This window comes from Pezoporus occidentalis, unplaced genomic scaffold (assembly GCF_034315485.1).
Source record: "Pezoporus occidentalis ecotype Australia unplaced genomic scaffold, CSIRO_AGI_Poc_V1 ctg38, whole genome shotgun sequence".
Lineage (NCBI taxonomy): Eukaryota > Metazoa > Chordata > Aves > Psittaciformes > Psittacidae > Pezoporus > Pezoporus occidentalis.
In genome coordinates this window covers 7,437,742-7,461,030 of record NW_026915702.1, presented here as the reverse complement: position 1 = coordinate 7,461,030, position 23,289 = coordinate 7,437,742, and the positions used below count along the sequence as shown (strand labels likewise).

Here is a 23,289-nt window from a genome sequence, read left to right as displayed (position 1 = left end):
TTTTTACTCATGCCTTCAGTGTATTGTGTTATTTGGGATCAACATTAGCAATGAATTATTATTTTAGCCATTTCCCCCAAAAGGGAAAGAATAAAGCAACAGGCTTAAGCAATCTAAAGATTTTTTAGCAATGGAGTGTTCATTTTGGGCTGTATTCAGCTTTGATATACAGAAGAGGAGGGGAAAAATGCAGGGAGCAGCATGTTCCTACCTGGTCCTGCGCCAGGAGGAGGCATGCCGTGCTGAGACCTTTCAGAGAAGAGCAGAGGAAAGGGTGCTCCTGTTGCCCTCCACTGCTCTGTGCCTGACACTTGTCATCCAGGCCTTTCCCTGGGGTCTTTCTTGATACCCTGTGCCTCCCTTGTTTAACTGCTCAGTGGCTTCTGGCAATGACGGTGCCCTTTGTGGAGTGACCCACAGAGCCCCATGTGCCAGTCTTTTAATTCATGTATTGAGATTAAGGCCAAAAGGGACCATTGGATCACTTCATCTGATTGGCATTAGCATGGGCCAGAGAATGTCACTCAGTGGTTACATGGCAGGACAAGGAAAAGAATAGAAATGCCGTTGCAGTGAGCAGCTGCATGTTACATTTAAGGGGTAAATTACTTTCTCCTGTTAGAAAAAGAAATCAGTGCTTTTATTTTGTCACTTCAAATACAAACAATTCTATGTGTCTTGGGAAATTATAGTATCATGATATTCAGACATACCTTATAGTATATATGCTTCACAGAACTAGAATATAGGTCGGAAATAATTTTTCAGTCTCAAGTTTGTTACAGACATAGATTAATTGGAACACATATGCAGTAAAAATTGAGAAGCTTTACAGTTTTAGTCAACTTATTATACAGTGAAGTAGATGAAGTGCAGCAATGCAGCAGTAAAAGTTATGCTTTTCCCTCTATGTGATGGAAACATTCAGAAAGTTTATTTATAAATGCTAATTTAAGAGAGATGTCCTATCTGCTTCTTGGCTACTGGGATAGGAATAGTCTGGAGTTAACTGCCTCTCTACTGTGAAAGGTTTTAAAGCTTTTTGCTTTCCGTCTGAATAAAAAAATGACATTTACAAACCTCTTCAATGCATATATATTACATATGTTTATCTAGCAACAACTACACCCCTTTTAATTTATTCCCCAAATGTAACTTTTCATGCATGTCTTCTGGATGCTGTATTCAGCAACAGTTTCTAATGAGCTGGTGTGTAATCCATGATTGCATTTCTCTTCTGAAAATCACTTCCACGTCTGGCTGATCTATATTTAGAAGGTGGCGCTCACCCATTAGGCATTTTTGCACTCATCAGCGTTCTTCTCTGTCGGAGGCCCTTTCCCAAGCTTCTTCCCATTTTAATGTTGATGTACAAAAGCTGTTATTCATTTTGTTTTGTGCTCATTCTAGTGAGGATTGGCTTAGTAGGACTGTGCAAAACAGAGAGAAGAGAGAAGCTGGTTTATTGCCAGCAAACATAAAGATGTTCACGCTGTGCTTGGCTCAGGGCAAGCCTCTGATAAATATTTTAATAGACTTAATTATTTGCATTTCCATTTATCATGAAACGTGGCAAGTTTAATCTTCAGATATGACAAGGGTTTGTAAACTGGAATTCTTAAAAACCTGGTTTTTATCAGCTTATCGACGGGGAGTCAAAATAATGAGATTATTTAATCCAAAGTTTGAACAATATGAAAATAAATATGCAATGTGTATAGGGGAAGAATGACATTTGCTAGATGAGTATCATGAATTGAGTTAAAATCCTGCCATTCCTGTTCTGTATCAGTAACTTCCTTCACTCCCCTGAGCACACGATCTCCATTCATAAACAAGGCAAAATAATTCCTTGTGTTGAATTCTGAAGGAGCAGACCACAGTGGGGACAGACGTATTTTTAACCCAAACGCTCCCTTAAAAACTAATTCCCATCCAGTTTCCTTATACTGTAAATAGATCTGTATATGCAGGAGAGTGGAAAGGGGCTGCAGTGGCCCTGCAAACAGGGCGATGAAGGCTCCTCCCTCCTCACTGGAGGTTACTGCCCATATGTTGGCACTGGAGGCAGCTCTTCAGAACAGGATCTTAATGAGAAAGTCTATTTGCAAGTACCCATGTACATGTAAATATAAAATCCAATGCCAGCATTTGGTATTGAACAGAAGGTTCTTCTTGCACCAGCAGAGCTCTGCAAGTTCATCATTAGCTAAACTCTCCTGCATCACTCAGACTAAACCATGAAGTTATCTGGCAGGCAGCCTCCCCATTGCCTCCTGTGAAAGGGTCACTGGCCACAGGTCCTACAAGCCTGGGGGAGAGGAAAGCCACCTTCATCACAACCCCACTCCCATCAGCATAACACAGTGGCCTCTGCAGTATACAGCTGAAACGCAAAACTTGGAGGAAACCACAACTTTTGTGAAAACAAAAGAAAAAGAATTAATTTCATTGTGAAATGACAGTGAACTAAGAGTTTCAGAACCAGAAACTCTTAAAAATGTTACTATAAGAAGACTGAAAGCAATATATCTGTCCTCCATTACATCATTATATGGAGCAGACAATTTTTTCCCATTCCCACCAATCCCTCACACACCTTGACTCTCCTGGTCAGCTTGCCCTGCTGCCAATTCACCCACAGGCACCAGTGTGTATGACATTCCAGGGCAGGATACCCAACCTGAGAGCTCGGGTTGTGGTACCATGAACTAGTGAGACAGTCAGTGGCTAACCCTTCAGCTGCAGACCCTGATGCCTGCTTCCCCATCATCTTCCAGCAAATCGACTTTTATTTCAAGAAAAGTTTGTTTTGGAGGAAAATTATAGCCCAAACTACCCAATATATATGTGTAGTCCAGATGATACATTTTACAAAGAAACTTTTAATTGATGCTGCTGGGACTAGAAAGTAACAAGTAAGCTTTGCAAAAAGCATAATTTAAGCTAAGAAGGGCCCTGCAGAAGACAAATGGATCAGTTTTGCTTTTGTCAGAAAATTAATATGAAATATAGTGCTCACTGTAGCGAAAACATTCTTATGATGCAACTATGTAATGGGGATGGTAGTTTCCAATTGTAAAAGAAAACTTCCTATTGAAAGCGCCATGAGCTTTCTTTCTCCCTTTACAACATGTAGCAAAAATCAAGGATAAACAATGGATGAGAAATGCACACATTTGTGATAAATAAAATCTATTAAAAATGGTCTGGTTCAGGAATTTTGGTGTATTTTACTAATATGGTTACTAATATAATTCATATGGTAATTATTAATATAGGTAAATAGCACTACTAGATAAAAGAAAAGAAAGAAAAGGTGCTTTAGGGTCCAATCTGTTTATTTGCTAAGTGAGATACGGGGTTTTGCGAGCCTCTTAAACCAATCCAGAGTTGGTAAAACTGAAATTCAGGGAAAGCCGAAGTTGCATGATGAGGAGCATATGCCCTGATACTCCTAGGAACAATCTAAATTTAATAGAACTGAATAAACCATTTCTTTCAATTATTTTTAATCACAGTTTCATGTACCTGTGTTATTCAAATCCTTAACAGCGCTTATTGGATTTCCAGCAGTGCTCAGTGTCTCAGTTGTAACATACTGAAACCTTTATTAGTTCTCTTGACAAATTTTGTGCACAAGTGTTATACACAGGGAAAGGAAATTTAATAAATGCCAAAGGTGCCTAGTTGATAAGGCAGAAATAAGTAATTCACATCCAACACCCCTCAGTCTGCTTCGTATCACATCATAGGCTTTTGACTCCTTGAAGTTTCCTTTCTTAGAGCTACTTACAACCCTTTTCTACTGCTGTTGCCTAGAAATCAGCTAATGAAAGCAGTCTTCATGAAAGCCATATTACCCAAACTACCCAGGTGCTCTGCTGTTAAATTCTCTATTTAAAGTCCTGACAGGCTGCCTGTTAGTCTCAAATCCTGACAACACTGTTATTATTCATATTTGACCCGTTCAACTCAAGCAGTCGCTTCTGTCGACTGCAGAGCTAGGGAGGAGTCAGCCTGGAGCAATTTGCACATTTTAGCGATTATGTACAGTTTCAGAGAGATGCCAATTATATTTCTTTGTTTTGAAGATGAATCACGGGAAATGTCCAGGTTGCTCCCTGCCAAGGTACAAAGCACGTACTGAATTTGAGATAGTCCCTTACATGCTGTTACTATAAAGGCAGTCAGGTAGATAGTAATCATACAGAAAAAGGCAGACCTGAATATATATTTTCCCCAACATTCTTAACACCTTACACCACTAATTGTCACCAGCCATATTTATGTACTTTGCCATTTATTTGAGTGGCATTTGGAAAATAGCACCTTTCCAAGAGTTAATCTTTTATTTCTGTCTCCAAACACACACAATGACTGAGCTAAAGAGCAACTGGCATTCATGGTCACACCAACATTGGTGCTATTCCAAAACCACATCAGCTGGCAGAGGCCCATGGGCTAATGACCAGAGATTTCTTCCCAGCACCTCCACAGTATTCCTCTAGTCTAGAGTGCAACATTATCTCTCTTGAGTGCTGTCACTGTGTTTGGTGTACAGGAGGAGATGAAGGAGAGAAACGTTACTGTGAAAGCTCTGCAATTGAAAGCAGACATGCTGAGGCACCTTGGATAATGCTGCTGCCCAGGCAGTAGGCCAAAAAAATTTGGACATGTTCAGTTTTAATGAGGTACTTGGAGTTCTTGCCTTTCTGCCTATGATCTGGCTCAGCTCCTTGTAACCACAGGTAGGTGGTTTTGTTGTTTACATCAGGGTTGGTGCAATGCTAAGTGTGTTAAAACTCCACTTGTAGTTACTGCACCCCAAAATTCAAATAGCAACATGCATTCAGGACCTGGGCGATATCCTGATGTGTGTAATAAAAGACACGAAAAGCAGACAAATGCCTAGCTGCATGGGGCAGCCAGTGTTGGATAGTCACATCTCTTTGAAGGTATGCTATTTATAACACATAACAAAACCTATCTGAGTGGCCCAAGAGAATGATTTTGTTTTCCACGTGATGAGAGAGGAATAATGTGTATTTGCGTTTGTCTTTAAGTTTTTGCCTACCTGCTCTGGGTGCCTCTTCACTCCTGATGCACTGAGCATCCTTTGCCCTGGCCTGACTGGGGGGCTGCTTATGCATTGCTCAGAGAGCCACTCAGAGCAAAGACTGTGCTATCAGTAAGCAGCCAGGCACCAACTTGGGTCCTCTCCAAACTCCTAAGGGTTCTGGTGATCCAAGCTGAAACTCTAGCAAATGTTTTGGGGATGCTGTCCACAGATTGTCCTGGAAATAGCTGTGTATCCAGGAAGTGAAGTTGTTACGCTCTCTGGTGCCTGCCCCCGACCTGCAGTTTAGACCCAGTGAGGGGGGAACAAGTCTGCCCTATGGAGATGGAAGGAAGAACGGACAGAAATTCCCCAACTGTTTTGCTAGCAGCCCTATTTCAGTGTTTCACTGCTCAGCATCTTCTCAACCAAACGGTATAAATGACCTGTCCACACCGCAGCTGCCGCAGTGCATTTCCCCCTCCTTCTGCCAATCCAGCAGGCAGGATCTGGCATTACAGCTACTGAAGACCACCTGAGAGGGCAGGGGTTAAAGAAAGTACACAGCAAACCTTGAGGACTTACTACAACTTTGACAAAACTTTGGTATTGGAACTGTGTGATGGTTTTGTCCGCATGGCACTAGAGAAGAAGCTCATCTCAGCAGAAGGGTGTGAGCTGGCTCTTCTGCTGCAGCACTTCCTTGCAATAAAATAGACCTGAATCACATAAAAGTTGATGAGGTTTTTAAGCCCTGTGAAGCAGAGCTGAGTGGAACGGTGGGGCTCCCTCCATCTGCTGGGTGGTATTCTGTGCACCCTGTCAGTGGCAGCAGCTGAACTCCTGGGCACGGGCTGTAGGAAGTGTTCCCAGGGCTGTAGGAAAGGGTTGCAAGAGCATCCAAGAATTTTCTCAGTGTCTGTCAGAAGGTGACCCGGGTTGTTTTGCAGGCACCAGGCTCACATCATGGCAGCAAAAAGGCATTTCTAGCATCTGAGGGGACACTTGCAGGGTCATGAGGGCAATGAGAGTCAGAATTAACTAACTGAACAGACAGCATGATGTTTTGTTAGACATGCTTTTCCAAGAAGAAACAGAAAAACACTGAAGGATCCAGCCAGATCAGTCCAGATTTCTGGTATCCGTTTATGACATACAGCTGAAAAGACCTTTGCCATCAGCAACTCATACACTATCATTCACAAGAATGCATGCTCAATGCTGCCAGTGACCACCCTGCTGGCCAGGTCCTGCCCTTCCCTGCCAGGCTCTGGCCAATCCTTGTAGTTTTAAATTGTAATTTATTTTTACATTTCTTTTTTCCCCTTTTGCTGTTGCTGTATGTGGAGACTGACACATGACAGGAGGAAATGGCTGTTGGTTCAGAGGCTGTTTGGCTGTAGGCAGTGTGCTATGAGAGAGTAGTGACACATCAGGGAATCATTATGTTCTGGGCTTTTGTCTCTTACTTCTCCAGATAGAATGGTTTTTGAAGCTGTTGCCACAGTAAGTAAAAGACTTCAGAGAAAATTGTGGTTGTCAAGACAAAGTGATTAAAGAAAAAGAAAGGATTGAGCAATTAAGTCTGACCAGCCTGTGCTGAGTTATCAACAGAGAGATGTATCTGGAAATGAAGTGTGGAGCCCAGGGTGTGTCAGGACAGTCTTTCAGACTGAAATACCCATTTGTGGTCTTGATGTCTTCAAGTGCCTGTTCTCTTCCAGATGGAAGTATTGAGAAAGGTGAGGAGAGTTCTTGGAAGGAGAGAGAAGAAATCGGGTTTAGAATTGTATCTATCTCACATAATGTCAGCTCTCTGAGAGTCAGGCATCAGTTGTACAGCTCTGGGTAGTCCTTGAAGAGGTACAAAGCCCTCATGGGGTGACTCATTTAATCTCAGGGCAGTTCCCAGGGTGAGTGAGGGCCATTGGCTCCTGTGGGACCATAAACCCCGGTGAGACTGGAGGCCAAAATCTGAGATGGACTAAGTGAGGTGTGGGAATCCTGGAGTTATAATTATCCTGAACACAGTGATTAACAGCATGCATGGAGACATGAAGAGAGAAACTACCTCCCACGCATAGGAGATAATCTTCAGCCTGAAATATCAAATTATTAGGCAGTTTCGGATTAGTTGTTTGTAACAGGCTGTCAAAGATTTCATCTGAGCACAGCTTGAGGATGGGTATTTTTAGTGCTGTTGGGGTGTGCAGTTGAGCACCACGACTGCCTTCATGGGGGAGGAAATAGCTTTGTAGAAGGTGGGTCTAAGCTTTCAACCCCAGCCCTGGAGGGCTTAGTAAAACAAGCTAGACAGCTTAAGGGCTGACTGGCCTGATGCAGGAATGCGAGGAGCAGGACAGCCTGGTGGAAAGGGGTGAGCCAAGCTACTTATGACAATCAGCTTAGCTTCTCTGGTCAGTGAGACCATGTCTGGGGGAGCAGGTGAATTTTGACTGCCGATCCTGAGAACCAGGGTTAGAGCAAATTAAAGAAAGCAGTTTTCTCATTTGCCAATGATCCTCCTTCAACTACAGCTAAATATAACGAGGTGGCAGTGACAGGCTCCAAAATCCTGAATAAGGGCAGGCTTCAAACTTCCCTGCCACCCTTCCTAATCCCTGGCTCAGGTGGCTTTCCTCTGGTTGGAATGCAGCTCCAAGAATACCACATATGTGTCAGTGAGAAAAACAGGAGGAGAGCAACAGGCAGAGGGAAGAGAGACCTATCCAAGGATGGAGCAAGTCATAGCTGTCATCCCTATCATCTGCTGGCACCAGTTTGAGCTGATGGAAATAGGGCTCCCTTGGATGATAGCTGTGCTACCCATGCCTCGCTACCAACAGCTTTTGGGTCCCTCAGCTGGACAGCTTGGTGCTGCAGTGCTGTGCTTCCTGAGCAGGCACCACCTCCCCTCTGCCACCATCACACACAGCCGAACAGGGGAGGAGGCTGTGTGTCCGCTCAAGGTGGGCACCAAAACACTGAGATGCAGTGATCAGATCCTGCTGAACACTGGGCAGTGTTTTCCTCCATCTCAATATTTGCTCTGTGCCTGCCAAGGAAAGGAAGATTTTTATAATAATGAACAAACACAGCAAAAAGCCTCCTATTTTTAATCCTAAAGAGTTTTCTTTTACTGTGGAGCACCACAGAGATGCTCCTTCCTCTGGTGGTCCCTTTCCAGAAGGCTCATCAATTTGTCTTTTGTACTTGGTGATGTTTCTGGCAAGTTTGGGATGGGAGTCACGTCTCCAGACAGGTTTGCTGGCATGGGAGATCTAGTATGTTCTTGGAAGGACTGGAGAGAGGCTGAAATGCCTTCATCAATAATGTCTTTCACATGAAAGAGCTTCCTGCTCTGCAGAGTTGTAGGCTCAAGTCAAGCAAAATCAGTTACTTGTTGTTCACCTATTTTTATTTCCTCCGTGTGGTTTGCTGCAGTCTTTCTTTGCCCAGATGGCCGAATAAATTGCTGTCACTAAACAGGAGTCCCTGAACAGTGGTGCCCAAACTCTTCCTGTTAACTGTTTAATGAGAAAATATTTTACTTTATTTATGTTCTGCACATTTGCTGGAGTTGTTTTTCAGTTTTTCTCCTGGAGCTCAGGGATTCAGAGGTATATTTCTTTGTTTCGTCTCCTTCAAGCCACGTGGTCAGATGCAGCTGCAGAAAGCTCTGCATTGTCTTTATTTAATAGTGTGACGAACTTTGATCTGTACTTGTTTACTGAGAGCCCCTCTGAGGATCCAGCCATGGCACTGGAGGTACCTCAATAAGGTCCTGAGCAGGTTGGCCAGAAAATGTTTGGATTGTTGTTGTGTACTCTTAAGGGGTTTTTAATCTTGTTACTATCAGTTCATATCTAGCCCCATTCGCTTTCCATCTTCCAGGAGTTCTCTTGTGCTGGGCAATGTCAGAAGTTGATGCTGGCACACATTTGGTCTGGGAAAACAAACCTTGTTGACATTAGTACAAAGCTGTACTTGTCCTGTCTCGGCCATCAGGGAGGGCAGAGGGCAGTGCCAGGGCCAGCATCACCTGTGCGGATCTGTGAGCAAGCCTGAGCTTGGGAAGAGCCAGTCACCCATTTGAGTGTGGTGCTCAGGCTTCATGTTGGTTTGAGCCTGCATGTCTGTGCAGCAGAGACAGAGTAGGAGTTCAGCCCTGGGAGAAAGCCAAGATATTAAAGCAGACTCTTGAAGGTGCCAACCAGAATCTCTGCATAAGGAAGCTGCTACGATGGGGCTTATTTTAGTGGTGTGACACAAATGGAGTTCTGCTCTTTTTTTTCTTTTTTTCAACAGACTGGATTTCTCAGAATGATTTCCCAATTCATATAATGAGGTTTTTTTCCTCCTGGCAGAAAGGAGGAGGGCTGTGACAGTTGTCTGGCCATTCTGGCATGTTATAATGACATTTCTGTGAATGGCATTTCCTGAAATAATTTGCTGATTTTAAATTATAACATAATAATTAGGACATACAGAAGAAGTTCAGTTTAAACACCTCAGAAAACACAGTGAAAACCATCGGTGCTAGTGGACCTTACATGCTGCAAAATAATACAAACTTCTAAAATTTCTTTTCATTGTGTAAAATTAATTCCTCTGTTTTTTGGCCAGCGCCAAAGCTGTGTGAACTGGGAGCACAGCACAAATCCCACCTGCTTCCCTGCTGTGCAAAGGCACATCCAGGGGTTTCCAAAAGTTTTCCAAACTTTCTCTTTGTAGGGATTTGTGCTGGTTGAAAAAGAGAATGTGATGAGTGGGTAGGGTTGGGCTGGGAGAGAGGCTCTGCTGGGGCTCACTGTGGAGGGGAAGGGTCCTGTGGCTGGAGGGCTTTGTCCAGAGCACGTCTGGAGCGGGGGCTCGCCAAGGCCTGTGGGTCCTTCACCTGGAGCACACACTCCTCCTGGAGTGGTTGGCTGCTGTAATGCTGGGTTTCAATCAAAGCCTGCTGTGAACATTGATCCCACTTGTGCCTCTGAAAAAGATCCAGGTGCCAAGTTACTTGTTTATTGGAAACAGAAAGATAATGATCTCAAGAAGCTTTAGTCTGAGGTTTCAAAACTGTGGTTTAATGATCAGCTTACCTGAGCACAGGAATACTGATTAACTGGCTATATACTCTCTAGGCAAACAGGAAATATCTGGAGCTGTGCCTAAGACCCACAATAATTTCCAAGGCTATGAGATAATGTGTCAAACTACTGAAAAGATCTCTATGAGGTTAGGTGATATCCAGCTTAAGCAAAGGCTGGATCTGGGAGATGGAAAAGCCAGGGTCTAAGGAGAGGGCAAGGTTTTTGGTGACCACCATCCGTCATGGAAACCTGTTTGATGTGCAGCAAGGAGCATGAAGGCTCATGAAGGCATTGTTTCAGTCATCTTCCCTTTCCAGTTGTCCTGTAGGATTGCTGCAAAACCAATTCTTCAGGCTTTGGACAATATATAAAGTTTTATTATTGCTATTAATTTATATTATTCCCTTAAACATTTTTCTGAGTTGCTGCAGGAGTGCTAAGTGCACTCTTGCAAAAGAAAAAGAGGAGATTCCTTCCCTGAAGAGCTTTCAGTACAGAAGGCAGACTGATTAACAGTGCAGAGAAAAAAAATCCCTCCACAGAGAAGGGAGGGCTGTGTTAGGGAATTGCTAGCTGAAAAGCATGCAGGAACGCAGGCTGGTTTGCAGTAGCCCTGAATGACAGGACTGATACAGTGTCCTGGTTGTGTTCCTTCTCCTCTGCATCAGAATAGGGAGGTGACAACCTGGTGTGTCCAGCAAGCCCTGCAGTTTAGGGCATGAGCCTTAGCAACTGCTGTGCATATGAAATGGTGATGGCAACGAACAGAGCATCACTCCCAGCATTGCCTTCCTCCCATCTGTGGGAGCTGATCATTGGAAGGAATCTCTTGGCTTTCACCTCTTCCCACTTTCTGAAGGGGCCTGGCAGACAGAGGTGCTCCTCTTATGCCACCCTTTGCACCCAGCATCGCTTCATCTCCCTAGTGCCACCTCAAAGCTGTTTCCTACTCCCCCCACTGTCCCATTTTTGCATGCTGCTGTGGTTCCCACACACTGTCCCTCCTGGTGATGGCTCTGGTATGGGATGTCCTCACAACACACACTAAACAAATAACTCTTCAGGTAATAAGTCTGTAAGCATCTCACTACATCTCACTACATAGTGTTCTCTGGTCCTATCCTTGAGGCCTGTCTATGTGAAGGTGTGAATACAGAAGCCTTAACCATATGAACCTCACCTGTAACCTGTGGTGTCTCTTACCCATCAGTGGTCTGAAGGGCAGCTCTTTCTACAAGGTCTCACTCTCCAGCAGAACCTTCTGACACTTGGATGTGGCATCCATGTGGTGCTGCATTCCCTTATTCTGTCCTCCAGAAGGATCAAACCTCATACAGCCTAAGATCTGCTCCAGTGCTTAGGAGCCTTGGTGGCTTCTTTCCCCCTTCTTCCCTACACCTGATTCACACACACACAGGGACAATTTCCATCAGTTAATGCCACCTATTCAGGTAAGGATGCCATTGTAACAGCAAGAGACAGCTGGGTGGTCTCAAAAAGCAACCGACCTGCTGGAAAACACTAACAGGGAGGGGGAAAAACCCCACCCTACCATCTCAAACCAAACACCCATTTCACCAGGATTCCTCAAAGCTCAGTCACTACTTCCTCAGGAACAGCAGTAGTTCAGTGCAACCCATTAGATAAAGAAGACGCTGATATAGATTTGCTCAGAAATGAAGCCCATCTGTTAAAAAGGGGAAGCTTAGACAAAAGGATAACAAGTCTGGTCTGCACAGTCAACATCCACAGCAGCACTCCCTGAGGAGCTGTGCAATAACCCTTTCACTTTACCTGCAGCCTTGAGTACAGGGTGTAATGTGCTATCCTGCTGGGTAGCTCTAGCAAAGCTCTAAGAAAGGCTTCTACCCTTCCACCCCCTAAACAAGTTATTTTTGTCCATCCTTCCCTCTTATTTTCCTCCATCAAGGTATGGCTAGGTCAGCAGTGGGAGCACAGGGGACCTTGCGTGTACCCTCAGCACTGTGCTGCCCTGGGACTGGTGCTGCTGGTGTCCGTGCTGGGGCTACCAGGGCTCAGATGAGAGCCCCTCACCTCTGACAGACCCCAGCAATGTCGACTTTTCAGTGCGGGGATCGCCTGCCTATGGTATCAGGCACCAACTGAAACACTTTGGTGCTTAAATAATAATGATGGATTTCTGCTCTGGAGTGATAGCTTGTGTTGTGCGGCTGAGTTAATGTATGTCAGTTGTCATCATCCTTGTCAGCTGCTGCTGTCAGTGAGCAGCTGATAAGTAAATCTGTGATGATGCATATCCAAGAGAGAGCAGGGATTAAATATTTCATTGCTTCAGACACTGAAACATCTCCTAATTTGGACCCTTTTCTAGCAGTCACATCCTCCCAGATCGCCCCAACCCCAGGGAAGAGCAAAGGCTGCGTGGTTTTCTGAGACCTCAGGGAGGGGATCACTGCTGCAAAGTCCCTGCAGCTGGGGTGAGCCAAGCAAATGTAAACATGAGCAGAAACTCAAGGAAAGAGAAAAACCTGCTTTCTTTAGTCCTGGTGTGCCTGACAAGGACATTGAGCAGCTGTTGTGCAGACCAGGGAGAGGTGGCCTAGCACCCAACTTGGGCTGCCTCTGAGCGATGCTGAGAGGCCAGTGACATGCACGGAGCATCTGCGGTGGTGCAGTGGCTTGCTCCATATGGGTAACACCATGGAAAGCACCAGCTGTGGTTGTGGTGAGGTAAATGTGGTTGTTTCATGGTGTTCCTTAAGGGATGAGCCATTGAATCCTGGAGATGAGCTTTCTGATCATTCCTACAGCCCCTGCAGTACTATGTGTCCACCCTCTTTCTTCACCAAGGTGTTTCTGAAACCCCATTGCTAGCAAAATCTCAGATTATCAATTGCTTGAAGTCAGGAAAAAATGCCATTATTCACATTTCTTGACTCTCCCAGGCATTCCTGGTATTGCCCATAGGAACTTTATATTGAAGGGATTTTCAGTGCAAAATATCAATTTGTTGAGATTGAAGTTTTCTTGGATGCTTCTTGTTTCTATCGCATCAAAGGAGTTATTCTAGGGGGGGATGTGGAAAATGAAAGAAAATGTTCTGATAAAAAATGCCTTGGCTACTTTGAAAACTGGCAATTTTAGGCCTATGAAAACATCTTTTTTATTGCACACCAGAAGAGGGAGAAGACACATCCTGTCAACACTGCTTGTGAAATGAAGTCCTTGTTTTCCAGAGAACCTTAATGAGCCACAAACCACTGCAAACCAGAGAGATGAACAAACATGAGCTTCTGAAAAGTCTGATTTCTGCCTTATTTACCTCACATTTCCTGAGCTAGGGGTTTTCTTTGCAATTATGAGGAGCAAATGCTTTTTTTTTTCTTGAAAGCTGAGATTCAAGTACAACGTCTGATTCAGAGCTGGAACTTGCCATAAAACCAGCATGAGCAGTCATGACATTTCTAAAGCTGCAGGTAACTGCACAGGCATTTCAGCTTTTCCTCCTTTTTGTATAATCTGATCTGCTTTCTTTGCTGTGCTTTTTATCTGGACAACAGACATGCAGTATCTTCCACATGGATAGGTTCCTATATAGGTCTGTGGTTCCCCCAGCTGTGGTAGCTGAGGACTCAGTAGCTGGACCCCAGCAGAAGACACGTATTGAAGCTTTGCAGGCAGATCTTTCTGCTTCCCTATTATGCAAGGTGCCAAAATCAGTATTCATCTGCACATTGCTAAGAGGCAGCATTTCTGCCTTTTTTTCTTCCCTTTTTTTTTCATGCAGGGAAAGGATAGTTTGTGCTGTCTTATATAAAAATAGCAAATTTTATGAGATGCATTTCCCTCAGGCCCCACAGAATGGAATTTGTTCTGTAATAAGAGACCAATGTGTTTTAATTGCTTGTTGTAGACTATTGCCTGTTAAATTTATCTGAAAGTGACACCAGCAAAAACCTTCTTTTCTGTTTTGCTCCCTTCTGCTTTAGAGCTGTCAAATAACTTCAACATCTAAGGATAACACATGACAGATGACTCAAATATGTGGCAGGTCATAAAATATTGACTCTTCATGTCACCTGCTAATGAAACACATGCCACTCTGGGTAAATCTTCTTTAATTGGGATTTCTGACTTCTGATTATTATAACCCCAGTTTAGGTTGCAGTTAAGAATTATGAAGCAATGGGTTTGGTCCCAGGCAATTATAAAGCCAGTAAATAAGGAATCAGTTTTACTTTTCTTAAACTAGTACTTTTTACCTAGATTCCCAGTCATGTTTTCTGTTACAACCTACATCTCTTGGAAACCCTTTTGGACCTTTCTGGGTTTTTTTTTTATTCTAGAACCAACTCAACTCCAAAGATGATAATGAGAAGCACTGCGGGTCTATCAAGGACTTCCCATGGGGATTTTTTTGGCTTTTTCGCCAAGATTAGAACATTCTCTTGATAAATAAATCATATTTACTAGGTTATTTTTCAGGATTTGGGGATTTCCCTTGTTAAGCTTATAATTTGCAGCATTTTCAGGTAATTTTCCAACAGCAACAGCTCAAACCAGGCTTTCTTGTCTCGTCCTCCATGACAACTGGGTCCTTTTTGCCAAATGAAGGCAGCATTTTTTGGCTAGAGCTCAGTGTGTTAGATCTTTTGGCAGCAAGGAGATGCTGCCCTTCTTGAACCCACCTTACAAGCAAAATGCTGGAAAATAATGTTCAAAATTAGATTTGTAATCTCTGTTTAGCAGGGCTTGTGTCTTGTACAAATTTAGGGGACATAAAACCCCACAGTGAAATGGTGGCAGCTGCCAGTCCTGACTTGAGACTGTACAAGCAGGCTTGTGTCACATCTTCACTTCTAAAACACTTCTGTGTCTGTGACTGAAAACTTCCCACAGGAAGGTTAACATCATCTCTCCTCAAAGGAACCATTTCTAGTGTAGTGATGTAGTGATGATCCAGTAGCAATGTGTGATTGGGAAGAAGGAGTTGTACAAAATGTTAGAGATCAACTGACCACATGAGTTCATGGGGCCAAAGACAAGTGCCTGACAAGGATGTGCAAGCAGGAAAATTTATCTACCAGGCTACTCTTGCAAGGCCTCAGATGCATGGTTGTTTTTTTGGCACTACACTGTAAGACACAACTGGACCTACTGGGTAAAGACAAAAGCATAGCAACAAGAAAGATGAGAAGCCTTAGAAATCTTAATGTAAGAGAAAACATGGGCAATTGAGCTGTTTAGTCTAGAGGAAAGGAGACTTACCGGACATAACACTCTTAACTATGAAAAAAGCTGCTGCAAAAAGGAAGGGGATAAATCATTCTCTCTGGGGATGTGACAAGTAATGGGCTTATAGTGCAGCCAGGGAAATTTCACTTAGGCATTAGGAAAAGCCTGTCTAGCATAAAGCCTGCTGGCTAGCACAGCAGCTGCTGAGAGAGGAGGAATGGGAGCCAGCAACACCGGGGACCCCAACACACTCCCCCTGCCAAAATGCTCCTGCTCCTGCAGCCAGGCAGGCTTGAGGCACGTAAAAACCCCATATTGCACCCACTGATGTCCAGGAGAGAGAGAGGAAAGGAAGAAGGTGCTGTCTCCGTCCTACACCCTTGCCCTGCAGGAGGTACGACAGCCCCCTGGGGACACTGGACCACAGAGGCTATTTGTAAGCCAGGTCTCAGGTGACAAGTGGTGCTTTGCTGTTCACAATTTCCCCAGCTGGAGGGACTAAATTCCACAGGGACTTCACGCTTTCTCCCCAGATGACTTACGCAAAGGGCATTTCAACTGCTCAGGGGAAGAAAGATTCCCCAGCCCTTATTTCTGTGCCAAGTATGCTGTCTATTTTTACCAGCAAGCTGCCATTAGCATTTATTTGCTAAAAATAAACATATTTCAAATGCAATTCATTACCTAGTGCATTAGGGTAAAGGCAATTTATGCTTCAGTCAAGAAGAAATATTTTTAAGAGATAAACTGGTTCATGCAAATATCTGCGGCTTGCACCCAGTGCATGCGGTACCAGCGGAGACAGTGTTCTGATCTCAGTCGGTTGATGGGATAGATCACAAAATTCAGAAAGCTGTTGAGGAGCTTGGTGCAACATCCTCTTATAACTTAATTAAAAACATTACCACAGTTATGAAAGAGAAAAGTGAGAAAGAGATGGGAGGTCTTAGAAACAGTTCTCCCTTATATCTGTCTCGTAACAGAACTGTAACAAATGGGCAGCCATGGTTTTTGGGGACAGGGTATTCTTTATTCTATTGACCATAATGACTTCCTAAAACCTAAACATCACTGCTTCTTGCTCACAGAAGAGTGGAATACTACAAAAAGGCATAATTCTCAATCAGAAAATGCCAGTGTATAAAGGTTTTGAAGTGGGTTTAGGTGAGCTGCTGAGACAGGAGCTGGGCAGTGATCTCAGGTCAACATGTCCTTTAGGAATCACCTAGTCAACTTTTGATTAAAAACAACAATTTTAGTTTCCAGAATGTTTTGTGGAAATAAGGCATTTCAATCAGAAATTGCTAGTTTTGATGGCACTTGTAGCAGGAGGATTTCTAGGGTGTGGAGGGAATACCTGCTCTGAGGGAAGGTTCACAGGTAGGAGCTGAACCTGAGCCTCGTGCCCCTCTCTCCTTCCTGTGATAATTCAGACCAAAAATAACGCATGGTAAATACATACTATTAATTAAAAAAAAGATAAAATCGACTCAGAATCTTCAAGGTATCCGGGAGAAAAGCAAAGCTTTTATTTCCAGCCAGTGCTAACGGGCAGGATGCAGCAGGTCCTGCAAAATTGGGCCGGTCTGATTTTACCCACTAGAGGGGACTGCTGTACCTAGAGTCACCGGCTCGCTCACAGACTTACTGGCAACGGCAAAGGAAGTGGCATTACTAAGAAAATTAATGAACATTACTTCTAATGCAATTCGAAACAATGTAAAATTTGAATGTGCCAGAGACCGTTATTAAATGTTCAAAATGAAAAAAATAATAACTTTAGGATCCCTCATTAAACTATTTCTAAGCTACCAGACTTTATTAAAAAAAAAAAAAAGATTAAAATCTACTAGATTATCTGAAAAATTTGGGGTGTTTTTCTCTATTGTTTTGCAATGCACAGATGAAAGGCATTAAATTAAAACGTGGTCTGTTTAACTTCAGAAACTTTACCGATAAAACATTCCTGATGATTCACAGCAATTTGTGTAAAATTTGCAAAAGCCAACACCTTGCTGTCCCAAAATAGTTTGGTGTCAGGATCCTTAGCTAACAGCCAACATCTCAAACAAAACCTAGAGAGGGAGGTAAGAGCTCAGGTGTGATTCCCACCTAGGATGTGCTGCTGGTGGGACAAAGAAGGCTCTGAACATGGGAGGAAAGAAATCTGATTTCTTCTCCTGTCCTCTTATCCATACAGTTTTGGCACTTCAGCAGTTCCTAGGTGGCTGTTTCACCAGAAGCATCTGCTAAAGCAACACAAGTTAAAGCACATTTGCAATTATTGAGGTTTTAAATTCCAGAGATGAGGAGTGTGGTAACGGTGGTGCCCACCAGCAAGGGAACTGGTTTTGGGATGGGTGGTCCCAAGGGTTGGGTGTGAAGCTGTCTGCTCCTGCCACTAGGTTTATTTTACAGTGTTACTTGCATCAGCTCTTACTGACCAACTAAGACAGCATTAGTGGGAGAGGCTCCCCTCCTGCTGTGATGTGGCTGTATATGGGGTGGGCTGCAACACTTCTGCAGCTTCAGTGGTGATCATGGGGGCACCTGTTTGCACCATTGTGTCTTACTAACCTTTTACCACAAATCCCTAAACATGCATTCGTATTTTCTACCTGCCAGTCCTCTGCTGTTTTCATGTCTCAGTGTCATAGACTCAGGAAACTGCAGAAGTGGGCAGGGACCTCTGGGGTTCCTAGTCCTACCTCACTGCTCAGAGGAGGATCAGCTAAGCAGGCTGCTCAGGGCTGCATTCTGTCAGGTTTTCATTATCTCCAAGGATGGAGCCTCCACCACCTCTCTGGGCAGCCTGCTCCAGTGCTTGACCCTGTGCACCATAAAAAAGTGTTTTTTTTCTGATGTCTCAGTGGAATTTCCTGCACATCAGTTTGTGCCTGGTCTGACAGCAAAAGTTGTGTCTCTCGCTGTCCTTGGGCATCACCAAGAAGAGCCTGGCCTGTCTTCTTTACTGCCTCCCATCAGATACTTAATACATACTGATAAGGTTCCCCTTGAGCCTTCTCTATTCCAGGTGTGCTGCTGGTGGGACATCTTAGTGGCCTTTCATTGAAGGCTCTGAACAACACAGGACACAGCACTCCACGTGTGGCCTCAGGACCACTGCTCCTCATTGCAGTTGTTTATCTGCATATACTGGTGTATGGGGTTCCTATGACCCCTCTGGAGTTCAGCACAAACCTCTGGTGCATCGACCACTTCCTCCAGTTGTTTATCTGCCCTATGACCCCTCTGGAGTTCACAACACTGATCACAGACCTCTAAGCCTGGCATCTCACAATACACATCACTGTTTACTTAGCTAGCTCACACTTCATCAGCTTGTCTGTGAAGTTGTTATGGCAAGCACAGTCAAAAGCTCTGCTAAAGTCAAGATAAACAATGTCTACTGCTTTCCCCTTGGCCACTGAGGCAGCCATGTCACCATACAAGGTTTTCAGGCTTGTCCTGATTTGTAAATCCATGCTGACTGCTTCCAGTCACCTTCATATCCTTTATGTTTGGAAATGGTTTCCAAGATTATTTGCTCCATCTATTCCCCAGGGACTGAGGTCACACTGCCATGTCTATTGCTCCCCATACCCTCCCTCTTGAAGATAGGAATGACACTGAATGTCTTGTCTATGTTGTGCCCAAATGGATTGAAAATTTTTAGCAAATAGTTTGTTTCAGTCACTGAATAGAGAAATAATTTCCATGGTCACCATATTATTATGGGAATGTCAATATTTGCAAGTGCCCTCCCAAGCAAGGGTTTTCCTTGAGTGCTCCCCCCATTCCCAGCTTTTCTTTTCCTGCTGCCCTCTTTTCAGAGGGTGCGACCAGGACACCAGCCACGGGCAGGTGAATCACTGGGGTGTTTCCTCTCACACTGGGCTGACTCCAGAGGACTGAACCTCCAGTGTAAGTTGTTCAGCTGTTATGAGGAGGGAATGCAGTGGGAGCCGTATGGCTCAGAGGATGCAGTGGGAAATATGAAGATCTTTTAAAGCTGCCTTTTCTTCTCTCCTCTCTCTCTTAATTGATTCTCAGTCCTGAAGAAGCTCCTGTGGACCCAACCAAATGTCAGGGTGCTGCTGTCAGAAACCTCTCCCTCCTCCTCTTCCCCCCTTGTTTTCTTTGCTCACTCTGCAGCTGACAGGCACTTTTCTCCCACTATTAAGGTTTTCTCTTTCTATATCCATCACAAGTTTCAATCTCCTCTGTCCTCTTCTGCTTTCTATTCTCTTCTTTTTCATTCTGAGGAAGGGAGGGAGCACTGGCATCCCAATTATTTATATGTAAATATTTTCTCTGCTTTTGTCCTGATTTAGCAAAATTTGGAGTCCTGCAGGAACAGGAAACAGAGCCCTTTCTATTCCCATCAGGCATCCTCGCAGCTTCATTCTTGGCTAGCAAAGCAGTTTATAAGACTGATGGAAAACTGGCATTCCTTTATCCCTGCTCTAAAACTTGTTTCATAATTGTGTGCCTTATTCTAAAAGGTATATGCTGCCTTAATCCTCCTAATATGTAATGTTTAATATGTATAAAAAGCCTGCTATGTACATCATCTCAGCAGAGAATTTCAATCGCTAGAAAGGCTGAGACCGAATTAAAAAGGAAGCACTGTGCATGGCAATGAGCTCATTTTGACAGGCTGAATTAATTTTAAATAATAAGGAAGTAATTTCCATCTCACTAAATGCCTGCATTTTTCTGCAAAAGTAAAACACTATAGTCAGAAAGATACTCTTGAGAAATGTCTCTCATAGAGCTAAGTAAACCAGATAGATAGCAATTTAAAAAGTAAATAAGTCATAATTACAATAGTAAAAGGTAGTATTAAGTATTAATGCACTTCAAGCCAAGCTGCTTTGATTGAGTTCTGCTTTATCTCATTAGCTTTATAATCAGAAAAATATCATCAGCTAAAGATACATAGATTTAAGCATAGACAAATACCTCCAGCAGTTAGGTATGGCTGTTGTAAGGATGCATTCACAACTGCCTGATGCAAAAGAAAAGACCATGAAAATAAAAGGTGTAGGAAGATGCAGAGAAAGAGATTCCTGCACCACCACCACCACTGTCGCCCACTGTGTTCTGTGGAGGATGATGTGGGGGATATGGCTTTCTTTGGTGCATGACCAGAAGGAGCAATGGTGCGTCCTTGTGAGAGTCCATACGTTATAATACTCATTAGGACCTGAAAGGGTGATGTTCAGCTCTCTCCTCTGGAAAGGAGGAATCACTTTTGTACCCCAGACCAGCCAGGAGAGTTTTCCCACCACCAGGCCAGGAACACAGCAGGACACATGGCATTGCAGTAATGAAGGTTTGCATCAGAGCCTCTGGCTCTGCACTAGACTGTGGTGTATTTAATGAACTTTGCACAAGTAGACCCTGGTAGACCCATGACCAGCATCGCCATGCTGTGGGGAGGGCTGTGACCACCAGACACCCTCCACATCCCTCCTTGAATAGTGAATTATTTTCTGCACAACATCGGGGTGAGGGGGTGTTTAGGAGTGTCTGTGTTTGTGTGCATCCCCCTCTTCTCTACAGTAGCTTTTGGTCTGGGGTGTAAGGCACTCTCCCAGGATCTGGACAGAAAATAAACCCCTTTTATCCGACACCATGGTGTTTTGAACATCTGCCCAGGAGATGGGAGATCCTGGCTCAGCTGTAATCCTTGCAGTAGCTGCTTGACTGCAAAGTCTTCTCTAAAATGCAGCTTTCTTTGTCCTGTTAGCGAGACTGGGAGAAAGGGAATAAAAAAGCAAGATCAAGGATGACATTGTAGCCTGGTGACAGGGGCACTAAGCTGTTGAAAAGGTGATCTGACTTCCACTCTCTGCTCCCATTAATATTTAATAGTCATTAAATTAAAAGTCAGGGATATGTAGGATTAACTACAGGTCAGCATCCTTGTACTTATATCTGAATGAATGAGATAGTGTTAATATGGATGGAAATAAGCTATTAGCAATGAGCACAACCAGTATGTCAGACATGAATTTAAATGATTTAAACACTGTCCCTGACAAACCAAAACAATGAAATGGCCGCTCCAGTACAGAGACATGCACAAACACTGCACCAGTGCTGAAACCTCCTCCAGCACAGATGTTCATCGAGATCTGAAACTGTTTGACAAAAATCAGCCCTTTCTCTCTGTGGATTTGCTCAAGGGACTTGAGAGACACTGCTGATCACTCAGAAAACAGCCATACACAGCTTTTCATGTGCTCAAAAGCAGTGATCACAGAGCAGCAACCTTTGAAAGATGCTATAACTGAGTCACCTGCATTGCCAAGAGAGGAAGTGAGTGCCTGGCATGGAAGAATGCAGGGCTCTGGCTGCACCAAGCCATTAGTGTGCAGAGTTTCAGTGGCTGATGGCCAGCACTGCAGGAGTGTCCTGCTCCTCTCCAGCCCGGACCTGCCACCGAGGCTCAGAAAAGCCACAGCCCACCTTCTCCTCTGCTGCAGTTCCTGATTTGGGTTCAACTTGGGAACATCACAGATTGCAGCTCTTAGTGCAAGATTTCCTCCTCTTTTCCATGCTCATGAAAATGAAAAGCAATCTAATCCTAAGCAAGCTTTCCACATCTGGAGGAACCACATGTGAAGACTCTGATGGGCAGCTCATCCTCTCATCCCTCAGTGGAGAGGATTGGGCTTGTTTACCATTCTGCCTTGTGCAGGGAGGGCTTCCCACCAGCTGCATGGTTTTCCTGTGCTGATGAGCAGAGAGGAGGGTGGAGGGATGCCTGCTGGATTTGGCCAGACAGCTCAGATCTCAAGCAGCTTCTTTCCCCACAGTTGCTAAGAAACCAAAACAGTCATCTCAGCTGGTGAAACAACTGTTTAGTATATTTTCCCTCCATTTGTTGCATTCTGGGTAACAACAGCTTTAAGCCTCTTAGGGCTTTCCCTGTGCTCCTCATGGTAAAGAGCTGGACAAGCATAGAATCAGAGAATCATAGAATAGTTAGGGTTGGAGAGGACCTTAAGATCATCAAGTTCCAACCCCCCTGCCATGGGCAGGGACACCTCACTCTAAACCATGTCACCCAAGGCTCTGGCCAGCCTGGCCTTGAACACTGCCAGGGATGGAGCATTCACAACTTCCCTGGGCAACCCATTCCAGTGCCTCACCACCCCCACAGTGAAGAACTTCTTCCTTATATCCAATATAAACTTCCCTTGTTTAAGTTTTAACCCGTTACCCCTTGTCCTATCACTACAGTCCCTAATGAAGAGTCCCTCCCCATCATCCCTATAGCCCCCCTTCAGATACTGGAAGGCTGCTATGAGGTCTCCACGCAGCCTTCTCTTCTCCAGGCTGAACAGCCCCAACTTTCTCAGCCTGTCTTCATACGGGAGGTGCTCCAGTCCCCTGATCATCCTCGTGGCCCTTCTCTGGACTTGTTCCAACAGTTCCATGTCCTTTTTATGTTGAGGACACCAGAACTGCACACAATACTCCAGGTGAGGTCTCATAAGAGCAGAATAGAGGGGCAGGATCACCTCCTTTGACATGATGCTGGGGAGTAGAGTTTGCTCTTGGTAGCTTTTGCAGGAGAGCTCCAATTGCCCAGGTTGTTTCCATATGTGGCCATCAGGAAGTTCCCTACTGTAAACTGTCTGCAGGAGTCTCAGACACTTATTCACAGATCCTATTCAAGACCGCTGTTGGCCTTACAGCCGCTTGAGTCGCCAGTAGTTCCAGATGTGACTTGGATGAAACCTGTTGTCCAACTCCCACATCACATCAATGTTTGAATTTATCCCTCTGCAGGCCTAACTCTGTCTAGAGTCTCACTCACAGCTGTCTGCAGGGTGCCTGGGAGCAGGGACAGTGCCTATTGCCTGGCAGGATTTTAGCTTTCCGTGCCGGAGCGCTGCCAGAGAAGACACC

General features: G+C 44.3%; 1 protein-coding gene across 3 annotated transcripts in view; it reads right to left on the bottom strand.

Annotated features, from left to right (window-relative positions):
- Positions 1–435: 435 nt before the first annotated feature.
- The window catches only part of LHFPL3 (LHFPL tetraspan subfamily member 3), a 251,707-nt gene continuing 228,853 nt past the window's right edge, over positions 436–23,289 (bottom strand). For all 3 annotated transcript variants that reach the window (XM_062632046.1, XM_062632045.1, XM_062632044.1), the window contains one exon: positions 436–1,430. Coding sequence is in view for 1 of the 3 variants with exons in the window: in XM_062632044.1 (XP_062488028.1) it covers positions 1,402–1,430 (29 nt within the window). In the remaining 2 variants the exon portion in view is untranslated. The remainder of the gene's footprint in view (positions 1,431–23,289) is intronic.